The 10,404-nt window shown below is 44.5% G+C and overlaps 1 protein-coding gene across 1 annotated transcript in view; it reads left to right on the top strand.

Annotated features, from left to right (window-relative positions):
* The first annotated feature begins 1,997 nt into the window (after positions 1 to 1,997).
* ITPR2 (inositol 1,4,5-trisphosphate receptor type 2) overlaps positions 1,998 to 10,404 on the top strand; it is a 584,772-nt gene continuing 576,365 nt past the window's right edge. Inside the window, exon 1 of the mRNA XM_005902445.3 lies at positions 1,998 to 2,138. Within this exon, the coding sequence (XP_005902507.2) occupies positions 2,047 to 2,138 (92 nt within the window). The 5' untranslated portion in view covers positions 1,998 to 2,046. The remainder of the gene's footprint in view (positions 2,139 to 10,404) is intronic.

Genomic DNA, 10,404 nt, shown 5'->3' with positions numbered 1-10,404 from the left:
TAGGCATTTCTAAGTTGCTAAGTAACGATTTCCAAAGGAGAACCCAGAATTAAAGGGAGATCTGTCAGTTACATGGTAGGACAATGACTGGGTCCAGTTTATCTCAACACATACAGGCTTTGTGCTGACATTTCCTGGATTCTGTGTCTAACATTTTATTCTCCTCTATCTTGCATGCTTTCTAAATGTCTGAATATTAAGCTTATTCCTTCAGAATAGAAATCACCTGCCAAGCAGGAGACATAAAAGAGACACAGGTTCTATTCGTGGGTTGGGAAGATCCCCTGGAGAAGGAAATGGCAGCCCACTCTAGCATTCTTGCCTGTAGAATCCCATGGACACAGAAGCCTGGTGGGCTACAGACTATGGGGTCGTAAAGAAACCGACACGACTAAAGCAACTTTGCAGAACCAGCTTTACATTCCATTATATGATTATAAGTGTCAACCATCTTCAAAATGTAAGACAGCCTTGAACTCTAAATTTAATTTTCCATCAGTTGCACAATTTGGCACACACCTTTGTCCGCCCTGAGTCCCTTCACCTTTCAGCAAACCTTGCTCTGGGGGGATTACTTAGGTCGAAATTCTTTGATTGGGTGTCTAGAGTCCTAACTGCTGCCCAAGTTTGCCTTTTCCAGGTCTTCCGGAAGGACAGGACCAAAGTCTTTTAAAATGATAAGACGAGAGTTACAAAAACAACAAAGAAGGTGTGGAAACGTGTCCCGCTGCCAGTTTCATTCATGACCGTTGGTACTTTAAGAGTCAGAAGCTTCAAAAAGGAAACAAACCGAGGCTGTCAGTGAGAGAGTGACAGCGGGCTCCGGAGGTGGAAGATTAAACCTGGGTTTGGGATTAAGAGCAGGAGGCGCGGCCTCCGAGGTTTAACAGAAGGTTCGCTGCCTATGGTTGGCTAAAAAATTGCTGGCTCGGCCCAGAGACTTTTCTCTCGCGTCTACCTGGACATCTGCTGACGGGTCAAGTTTCACTAACGCCTCACATTAATACTAGAGACAAAAACCTAAACTACTAACTCCACACGGAGACAAACCCTTCCCTCTCCCTCCCCACTGTCTCCCTCCTTTTCCCTCATATTTTCTTTCCTTACTGTGTATTTTGAAAAAGTTCTATTTTTTCCTTTACTTCAACACCCTCCTTTCTCTCCCTCTGTCAGCAGATTACCCATTCCACGCACCCACCCCACCCTGACTCCTCCTTTTCATCTTCAGGCGTGAGGCTGGCTGAGTCTGCTCGGGTCCAGCGCGCCCGCCCCATCGCCAATTCTCATGCTCCCCGCCCCCTTTAAGACGCGGGAATCGGTCTGGACCCCGCTGTCCTTCGCCTTCTCAGGCGGGAACTGTCGCATCCCAAGTCTAGCCACTCCAGGGCGGCTCTCGGGCGACAGCTTCTCGGCTCGGGGGCCACTCTGTCGCCCCTCCAGCGCCTCCCCGCGTTCGGTGCGCGCGCGCCGCGGCTTCCCGGGTGGCCGGGTCCCCCGCCCCCTAAAGTCGTCCCTCCCTGGCCGGGCTCCGCCCCCTGCCGCCGCTGCCTGATTGGCCTCCGCCTCCTTGTCCCCACGCTCCTCGGCTCCCCTTCGCCCAATGGGCACCACCACCTGGTCCAAAAATTTCCCCGAGGGGACCCAAAGGCTCTGCAAGCAGCAGCTCCGGCCAGGCGGTGGGGACCGCCGCGAAGGCGCGCGGAGCGCGGAGGGTTCGCGGAGGCGGGAGCGGAGGAGCAAGGAGGAGGAGCAAAGGTGTCGGAGAGAAAAGTTCTGAAAGGAACAGGAAACCTGCCGGAGAGGCGGCGGCTGCGGCTCTCCCGGCGTCCCGGCGGCGCGCGTCGTGGGGTCTCCGGAGCTGCGGCTCCGCTCCTGGCAGCTCTCCCGGCGCAGGTCTATCCCTCTGGCCGTGCCTACCGCCGCCGCCGCCGCCGTTCTGGGCTGCAGGCGGGCGCTCCGTTCCGCCTCTGCCGCTGCGGCTCTCCGGAGAGGGCGGCGCGGGTGCTGAGAAGAGAAGGGGACGTCTTCTTCGGAGCATGAAGCAGCATGTCCGATAAAATGTCCAGCTTCCTCTATATAGGGGACATCGTGTCCCTGTACGCGGAGGGTTCGGTCAACGGTTTCATCAACACGCTGGGGTAAGCCAGGGCTCCGGGCGGGGAGCGCAGGCTGGGGAGCCCTGGCGCTCGGTCCCCTCGGAGCTCATCCCCTTCGCCTGGGGTAGCTGGGCAGGCTCTGTGGCCGCGGACAGCGCGGTGCGCTCGGCTCGCGCGCTCGCAGGAAGCTGCCGGTGGAGGCAGGACTTTCTCAGCAACTTCGTAATCTCGAGCTCAGACGCATCTGAAAAGGAGGAAGTGATTCAGAAGCCCGAACACAGGCCCGACGAAGTCCTCGTTGGCCTCTCCGTGGGTTGTTTTGATTTAAAAAAAAAAAAAAAAAAATTTTTTTTTTTTTTTTTTTTTTTACCCTTACAGGTGGGGGAAAAAGAGAAAACAACACAAACAACACGGCTCCTCTCCCCACCTTTGTTCGCTACGACTCTCGAGCCCCTGCCCCTCACGGCCGGGTTTGTAAGAGCAGTCGATAAAAGTCTGTGGCCTTGGACGTGAGACTCGGGCGATGAGGCGAGCGGGAGGAGTGTGGCTTTGCTCTGCGGGAGGAGCTCACTGTCCCCGCTACGCTGAAGTAATTTCCTTTTGGCCGTGCCAGACGGGAACTCGCCCCGCCTCGGGGGCGTCCTGGGGGCTTCTGGGTTCTAGAACTCACACCTGCTTTCTCCCCTCTCCGGGCCTGGGCCCATTGAAATGCTCAGCCTCTCCTGGGACGCAGCCAAGTGCAGGGCTCTTGAGATTGAAGTTGAGATTTTTGAATGGGGGAAGTAGGTATATAAACATAGCCTGTGCTAGCTGGGTAGAGGACTTCCTTGATAACTAGTATTTTCTCTCTGTCCTGATGGTGAATACCAGCCTGTAGTTTTAATGCGCACTGCATTGTCTTTTGATAGGCACGTTTTTGTTGCTGTTGCCGCCTAGTCTCAGTAGCTGGACTCCCCAGTCTTAGAGATTTTAGGCTGAGGAACTGGTGTTTCCACTTATGACTGGTCACTTTTTTTTTTTTTGCTGTTAGATTTTAGGGCACACGACTTAACATGCAGCGTCCTTGGACGGTGACTTTGAGCCATGCCATTAACAGGGTGGTGTCTACCCGACAGGGGACATGGGAGTCCCAACTTACACAGTTTCTGTTACTTGTGCATCTCCTCTAATGAGTGAAAGCAGGGAGGTAGATTTAATGTGATTCCTTTAAGATCAGTGTTAATTTATTGTGAAACTAAAGCCTGGAAGAAAAAAAAACAGCTGTAACAGGTCCTTGGTGCTGAGTTTGTAAATCATAAGCTGCCATTTGTTTCTGGGAGAGTTCACAGTGCAAGGTCAGTGTTTGGGCCCCCAACAACATTTTGCAGATGGACTCTGCTGCACCTCACCCTTCTCCACAGTGGACTCTGTGGAGGTAACATGGTGCTTAAGCTGGAGGGGCCTGGGGTCAAATCTCTGCTTTTCCTATTATGAACCTGATGACCCTGGGCAAGTTGTATAATTGCATCTCAGTTTCCTCACCTCTGAAAATAGGAAAATCGTGGTTACTACCTCATAGGATTGTGCTAAGAAGTGAGTTAACCTAAAGTGTTTAGTATAGCACCAGGCACGGGAGCAGTTATATAAAATGTTCGCTATTGTAATTATCACTCCCTTGGTAACTGTGAGCAATAGTGACACTCTTGGACAAAATAATAAAAAGCATTAGGAATAAACTATAAAACCTAGTCAAATTAAAAGTCATGTTTTTGTGTGTCTTATTCAGCAAAAGAGGGCTTCCCTAGTGGCTCAGATGGTAATGAGTCTACCTGCCATGCGGGAGACTCAGGTTCAATCCCTGGGTTGGGAAGATCCTCTGGAGAAGGGAATGGCAACCCACTCCAGTATTCTTGTCTGGAGAATTCCATGGACAGAGGAGTCTGGCCAGCTACAGTCCATGGGGTTTCAAAGAGTCGGACACGGCTGAGCGACTAATACACACTTTCAGCAGAGGAATGTGTTTGGTAACTACCTACTTAAGCTCTTGTACTGTCTCTCCCGCTCAATTTGGAGGCGGAGAAACGGAGGGGAAGAGAAATGAAGTGACTTACCTATGAAGCAGAGGGCATTAATGTCAAAAGCTGGAACTGTAGCCCTGTCCCCAGATTCTCAGCCAAGTGTGTATTTCTTTGGTTACATATTGTTGTCTTTAAGCCTTGAGAGAAAGAAGCTTGACCTTTAATGTAGCATGTATATTTGTAGTCAACATTTCTTGCTGGTGTTGTGGAAGTTGAGTTGCTTTAGAGTGTGTTTGTGCAGTATTATTTTTCTGTTGACAAACGGGTTCTTTTTGAGGTTACTATGACAAGACCTCTCTGTAGCTCAATTCTAAGGTGAGGATGGATCTTTGGGTATGCTGCCGCCAGTGAAGCTTGGTGCTTTGATTGAGTGTTCTTTTTCTTTATGGAGTCCATGGAGTAATTGGAATACAACATGGTTCATGGAACTACATTGGCCTGAGAGTTTTAGGAGTTACAAAACTAGCAGGAGCCTATGTGCATGCGACATGAAATGTTCTCTAGGCAAAGTAGCATCATCTACTTCGTTAGTGTAGAAGACAACTGGTAGATATGTTACCTTGCATCTTTTTTTAGGGCCATAAATATCAAAGCAGCATTATAGTTTTTCATTATATTGTTGTAGGATCATAGTAATACACTTTTTCTATCAAAGACAGAGAGCATACTTTAGATTGAATCTCTCTACTCTTCTATAGTTGGAGGGAGATCTGTTGTCTGAGGGCTATTGCTAACCTTGTTCATATCATTTGTTCCCTTTTCATGTCAGCATGTCTTTGTGGAAAATAAAAGTATATGCTTCTCCCACCCCTAGCATATTATAAAAGTGAATGGAAGAGACAGAAAGGAAAGAGCCCCCTTTTTTTAGAAAGTTTGCAGGAAAATCCACATTATGCTTATATTCTGTGGCCCCTGCTGCTGCTGTTGCTGCTAAGTTGCTTCAGTCGTGTCCGACTCTGTGCGACCCCATACACGGCAGCCCACCAGGCTCCTCTGTCCCTGGAGTTCTCCAGGCAAGAACACTGGAATGGGTTGCCATTTCCTCCTCCAGTGTATGAAAGTGAAAAGTGAAAGTGAAGTCGCTCAGTCGTGTCCGACTGTTCACGACCCGGTGGACTATAGCCTACTAGGCTCCTCTGTCCATGGGATTTCCCAGGCAAGAGTACTGGAGTGGGGTGCCATTGCCTTCTCCCTTGTGGCCCTTAAGTTTCTTCAAAGGTCTGTGAATTGTTAAAGTGAATCAGAGAGCTTGATTGGAGATGTATTGTATTGGCATTGTATTTAGTTAGCCAGCATAGTTTGTTCCACTGTAATATTAAAACTCAGCGTAGGAGCTAAAAGTGAGGCTGAAAGTTTCTGACTTCTGTTTTCACTCTTTATCTATTGGACACTTTTGGTTGTGTGATGGTTTTTCAAGTTCAGCTTAATTATCACAAGATAATTCATAGATTTATTTGTCTGCAGATAAATCGTATCTGATTTTAGTATCTAGTGTGGAAATTTGAGAGGATACACGTTATTATTTGGTTTTGGGGAATTTTTTGCAATAAAGTCATGAATTTTTCAGCTGGAAAAAAAAATTACAGGTTTTCATTCTGTTAGAGTTCAGTAGGCCCTTTTAGAGGCCTTTCCAACTGGAAATGTGGTAAGATTTTTATAGGCTCTGTGACCTAGCTTTTAAGCTCAGTTTCTCAGTCTGAGAAATTAGACTGCTCCTGTTGCAAAGGTTTGCATTTCCCTCCCGCCCACCCACCTCCCACAATTATCCTTTAACCAGGATTTACCTGATGTTTCTGAATCCTGAGTTGTCGCAAAATAAGGTAGGGTATTGTTCTTCCAGCTTGTATTGGTAACAAAGGGGCCTGGTTTATATTTTCTAACTTAATTTTTCATCTACATATCTATTTAGGAAACACTTATATTAAGGAAAACTGTTAAATCCTGTTGGATGAAGATGGTGAATATATTTTAAATAAACAATTTGTTTTGCTACTGTACACTTTAAGGTTATGGTTTTTATTTTTCTTTTAAAAGTGAAGGAGTTTGAGGACATGCTGTACAGTTTCAAATGTGGTATTGCTTTTGTTTTTATTTTAAAATTTTAAAATTGAGGTATAGTTGATTTATAATGTAATTTCTGCTTTACAGCTAAGTGATTCAGTTATGCGTGTATATATATATATAGTTTTTAATATTCTTTTCCATTATGGTTTATCATAGGATAGTTCTCTGTCCTATATAGTAGAACCTTGTTGTTTATTCATTCTCTATATAATAGTTTACATCTGCTAACCCCAGCCTTCTGCTTTATCCCTCCCCCAACCCCTCTCCCTTGGCAACCACAAGTCAGTTCTCTATGCCCAAAAGACTGTTTCTGTTCATTTCTGTCACATTTTAGATTTTAGTTTCCACATATAAGTGATATCATATATGGTATTTACCTTTCTCTTTTTTAAAAATATTTTTTAATGTGGACCATCAAAAAAAACTTTGTTGAATTTGTTACAGTGTTGCTTTTGTTTTATGTTTTGGTTTTTTGGCTCTGAGGCATGTTAGATCTTAACTCCCTGACCAGGGATTGAACTGGCACCCCCTGCATTGGAAGGCAGAGTTTTAACCGCTGAATCACCAGGGAAGTCTGTATCTTTCTCTTTTTGATTTCTCTTAGTATGATCATCTCTAGATCTATCTATGTTGCTGCTACTGCTAAGTCATTTCAGTCGTGTCCAACTCTGTGCGACCCCAGAGACGGCAGCCCACCAGGCTCCCCCATCCCTGGGATTCTCCAGGCAAGAACACTGGAGTGGGTTGCCATTTCCTTCTCCAGTGCATGAAAGTGAAAAGTGAAAGGGAAGTTGCTCAGTCGTGTCTGACCCTCAGCGATCCCATGGACTGCAGCCTTCCAGGCTCCTTCATCCATGGGATAAATGGCATTATATAATTCTTTTTTATGGCTGAGTAATATTCCATTGAAGAGGAATTAAAAAGCCTCTTGATGAAAGTGGAAGAGGAGACTGAAAAAGTTGGCTTAAAGCTCAACATTCAGAAAACTAAGTCCATGGCATCGGGTCCCATCACTTCATGGGAAATAGATGGGGGAAACAGTGTCAGACTTTATTTTTTTGGGCTCCAAAATCACTGCAGATGGTGATTGCAGCCATGAAATTAAAAGACGCTTACTCCTTGGAAGGAAAGTTATGACCAACCTAGATAGCATATTGAAAAGCAGAGACATTACTTTGCCAACAAAGGTCCGTCTAGTCAAGGCTATGTTTTTTCCAGTGGTCATGTATGGATGTGAAAGTTGGACTGTGAAGAAGGCTGAGTGCTGAAGAACTGATGCTTTTGAACTGTGGTGTTGGAGAAGACTCTTGAGAGTCCCTTGGACTGCAAGGAGATCCAACCAGTCCATTCTAAAGGAGATCAGTCCTGGGTGTTCTTTGGAAGGAATGATGCTAAAGCTGAAACTCCAGTACTTTGGCCACCTCATGTGAAGGGTTGACTCATTGGAAAAGACTCTGATGATGGGAGGGATTGGGGGCAGGAGGAGAAGGGGACGACAGAGAATGAGATGGCTGATGGCATCACTGACTCGATGGACATGAGTTTGAGTGAACTCTGGAAGTTGGTGATGGACAGGGAGTCCTGGCGTGCTGCGATTCATGGGGTCACAAAGAGTCGGACACGACTGAGCGACTGAACTGAACTGAATATTCCATTGTATCTATGTACCACATCTTCTTTATCAGTCCATCTATTGTTGGACATTTAGGTTGTTGCCATGTCTTGGCTATTGTGAATAGAGCTGCTATGAACATAGCTCATATATCTTTTTGAAATATATTTCGGTCTAGATATATGCCCAGGGGTGGGATTGCTGGATCACATGGTAATTTTTAGTTTTCTGAGGAATCTCCATACTGTTTTCCATATTGGCTGTACCAGCTTACATTCCCAACAGTGTAGGAGGGTTCCCTTTCCTCCACATCTTCTCCAGCATTTGTGATTTGTAGAGTTTTTGAGGATGGTGATTTTATTTGCACTAAATGCAGTGTTAATTGTCTCTTTCCCCTTCCTCTATTTTTTTTTATATTGAGATTTACTTCACTAGTCATTGATACTTGTTTTTTTTTTTAATTTTTGTTTTATGTTGGAGCCTAGTTGATTAATAATGTTGTGTTTCAGATGTACAGCAAAGTGATTTAGTTATACATGTACATTTATCATTTTTTTTCAAATTCTTTTCCCATTTTAGGTTATTGCAGGATATTGAGCAGTGTTCCCTGTGCTGTACAGGGAACTGTGTATCCTTGTTGGTTATCCATTTTATATAGAGTAGTGTGTGTATGTCAATCCCAAACTCCGAGTCTGTCCCTCCCTCCCTTTCCTCCTGGTAACCATAAATTCATTCTCTAAGTAGGTGAGTCTGTTTCTGTTTTGTAAATAAGTGTATTGCTATCATTTTTTTTAGACTTCACATGTAAATGATATTGTGATACTTGGTTTTCTATTTCTGAATTACTTTACTTAGTATGATAATCTCCAAGCCCATCCATGTTGCTGCAGATGGCATTATTTCATTCTTTTTAATGGCTGAATAATATACCGTCGTTTGTATGTACCACATTTTCTTTATCCATTCTTCTTTCACTGGACATTTAGGTTGCTTCCACATCTTGGCTATTGTAAATAATGCTGCACTGAACATTGTTGTGAATGTACCATTTCAAACCATGTTTTTCTCCAGGTATGTGCTCAGGAGTAGGATTGCGGGATCATATGGTAGCTCCATTTTTGTTTTTTAAGGAAACTCCATATGGCTCTCCATAGTGAATACACCAATTTTTATTCCCACCTACAGTGTAGGAGAGTTCCCATCTCTGCACATTCTCTCCAGCATTTATTGTTTGTAGGTTTTTTTTGATGTTTGTCAATCTGAGTGGTGTGAAGTGATATCTCGTGGTAGTTTTGATTTGTATTTCTCTAATAATTAGTGATTTTAGTCCCTGGTGGCTCAGATGGTAAAAGCGTCTGCTTACAATGCGGGAGACCTGGGTTTGATCCCTGTGTTGGGAAGATCCCTTGGAGAAGGAAATGGCAACCCACTCCAGTACTCTTGCCTGGAAAATCCCATGGACGGAGGAGCCTGGTAGGCTACAGTCCGTGGGGTTACAAAGAGTCGGACACGACTGAGTGACTTCACTAGTATCTTTTCATGTGCCTCTTGGCCATCTGTAGGTCTTCTTTGGGGAAATATCTACTTAGGTCTCCTGCCCATTTTTTGATTGGGTTGTTTGTTTTTTGGATATTGAGCCGCTTGGCCTCCTTGTAAATTTTGGAGCCTGATTCTTGTCGGTCACATCATTTGCAAATATTTTCTCCCATTCTGTGGGCTGTCATTTTGTTTTGCCTATGGTTTCGTTTGCTGTGCAAAAGCTTTTGAGTTAATAAGGTCCCATTTGTTTATTTTTGCTTTTATTTCCATTACTCTAGGAGATGGCTCAAAAAAGATATTGCTGCGATTTATGTCAAAGAGTTTTCTTTGTTTTCCACTAAAGTTTTATGATATCTGGTCTTACATTTAGGTCTTTAATCAGTTTTGAATTTATTTTTGTGTATGGTGTTAATTCAGCCTAGTTGGAAGTCCTAGCCTTGACACTTCTGACATTAGGTATTTTGGGTACATCACCTTGATCAACGGTCTGATACCACACTGTGGGAGTGAGCATACCAGAATTCCCAGGATGGGTGGGGCAGTAGAATCAGTGAAAAGTACGCCGTTGTTTCATTGTTCTGCTCTTAGTTCAGAGTTCAGTGAATGACAAGTGTGTGTGATCATGTACGTCTGTATACATATATTTAAGTGATTATTGCCTTTGGTTTGAGGGTTCTTCTCAGGACCTACCAAGAATCAACACCAGCTTGTTAAGGTTTGAGAAAACGCTCAGGTGATCGCCCATTGAAGCAGTGACTAGTGGCTAAAGATCAGGACTCTTATTTTTAGTTCATGTTTGATTTTGCTCAGTTCAGTGAATTTTGTTTCCATGTTCAATGATGGATATCAGGTAGGGGAATGGTGGGTCACAGAATTTATAATTCTGACTTAATCCCTCAGATAAATGAACAAGACTGTGTAAAGTCCTATGTTTATTTTTCCCAATTATAGTCCCTTGCATTTCCCTTTCTGATCTTTTTTTCTGCTTAAAGTTTTTAATATTTAAATGTTTGCAAATTTGACTGTTAATTTTTTC

The sequence above is a fragment of the Bos mutus genome, chromosome 5, assembly GCF_027580195.1.
Source record: "Bos mutus isolate GX-2022 chromosome 5, NWIPB_WYAK_1.1, whole genome shotgun sequence".
Lineage (NCBI taxonomy): Eukaryota > Metazoa > Chordata > Mammalia > Artiodactyla > Bovidae > Bos > Bos mutus.
This window is presented reverse-complemented; position numbering and strand designations above follow the sequence as displayed.